Raw genomic sequence first — 1,461 nt, forward strand, 5'->3', positions numbered from 1 at the left:
AATGTATTGATTTTACTTATAATGGATGTGTTTTTGACATTTGGTTTTTTTCTTACTGGATGTCTGTGTACACGAAAAACAGTCAAAAAATAATTATTCATTTTTAAACTTTTTGGGTAGTTTCTGGTAGAAAATTTGATATGGTTGGAGATTTTAGGAGGTCAAAATGGAAAATTCACAGTTGTTTTCAAAAGCGTCAGGAAAAAACAAAAAAAGTTAAGAAAAAAGGAAGAATAAAACCAGTTTTTGACAAATTCAATTTTGTTTTTTTGTAGTAATTTGATAATATGGTTTATATAGTTGATGTTCCTATCAAAAGCTACCCTCGACGACTAAAACATATTATTGTATATTTAAATGTCACAAAAATCCACTCAGGATTTAAAATAATACATAGTATAATAAATTATATTATAGCCTAATACTAAATACACTATAGGTCAGGGGTCTCCAAATATTTTTACGGTAAAATACGCTTCGGCATCTCGGGCTAAAGTTTTTTTTAGATAGGGATAGGGTATTAATTATTTTCAGTAATTAATATAAGTACTAATAATATATTTAATATATTTTCAAAACATAAATTAGCTGGCGCTGCACCATAAGTAATCAAAGTTAATAAATAATACGTAGTATACACTTGTTTTAGCAATTAGCATTTAATAGAATAATAATTCTTAAAACCACATAGAGAATAAAATTGTTTTAAAATATAAAAAATTGCACTGTTAAATACGAATAATTATTATGGTATTTAAATTATGTATGCATATATATTTACGATTTTTTTCTTACAGAATCGAGTGAACTTCGATACAACAAATAATATGTATAACAAGTGAATGAGTACTAAAAAAGTAAAATTGTTGTTAATAAATAAATATAATAATATAGGTAGGTAATTAAAGAATAAATAATTTACATACCAAACAATATGGTATACGATGAGTAGGTACATTATATAACATATGCCATTTCTATAATTCTATCTATATAGGTACTATATATAAGTCCTAAAGAGATGGAAATCATCGGCATGGCTAAAATTAATCTTAAAACTATAATAATTTATTTGTTTGATATAATAAAAATAAGGGGTTTTCTATATAAATGATCGACAGACACCAAAATAATAAAATTTTTTTTTTGTTTTTTAAATTATTGAAGACGTGCGTGGAAGGCTTCATTTTGTCTTTGTTGATATTGCTGGACGTTGTTGGCTGGAATCATTTTCCATAACCGTAATTGTTTAATACTGAAAAATAATATTTAAAAATTTCAATATCATGTCATTTACATATTGTATTAGAAACATAGGCGCAAATAGCGTTTGAGATTTGGGGGGGGGGGGGGCTAATAGGGCTAATAGGGCCTTATTTTGATAATATTAAATTAGCTTAAGGAGATTCGATACAGTGATTTTCTGTTTTCGTCAAACACACGCGTGACATAGTATTTTGG

At 26.5% G+C, this 1,461-nt stretch overlaps 1 protein-coding gene across 3 annotated transcripts in view; it reads right to left on the reverse strand.

Moving 5' to 3' along the window:
* Positions 1–537: 537 nt before the first annotated feature.
* The window catches only part of LOC100160097 (alpha-tocopherol transfer protein-like), a 51,754-nt gene continuing 50,830 nt past the window's right edge, over positions 538–1,461 (reverse strand). For all 3 annotated transcript variants that reach the window (XM_003244155.3, XM_001945332.5, XM_003244156.3), the window contains exon 8: positions 538–1,255. In XM_003244155.3, the coding sequence (XP_003244203.1) occupies positions 1,227–1,255 (29 nt within the window). In that variant the 3' untranslated portion in view covers positions 538–1,226. The remainder of the gene's footprint in view (positions 1,256–1,461) is intronic.

This window comes from Acyrthosiphon pisum, chromosome X, assembly GCF_005508785.2.
Source record: "Acyrthosiphon pisum isolate AL4f chromosome X, pea_aphid_22Mar2018_4r6ur, whole genome shotgun sequence".
Lineage (NCBI taxonomy): Eukaryota > Metazoa > Arthropoda > Insecta > Hemiptera > Aphididae > Acyrthosiphon > Acyrthosiphon pisum.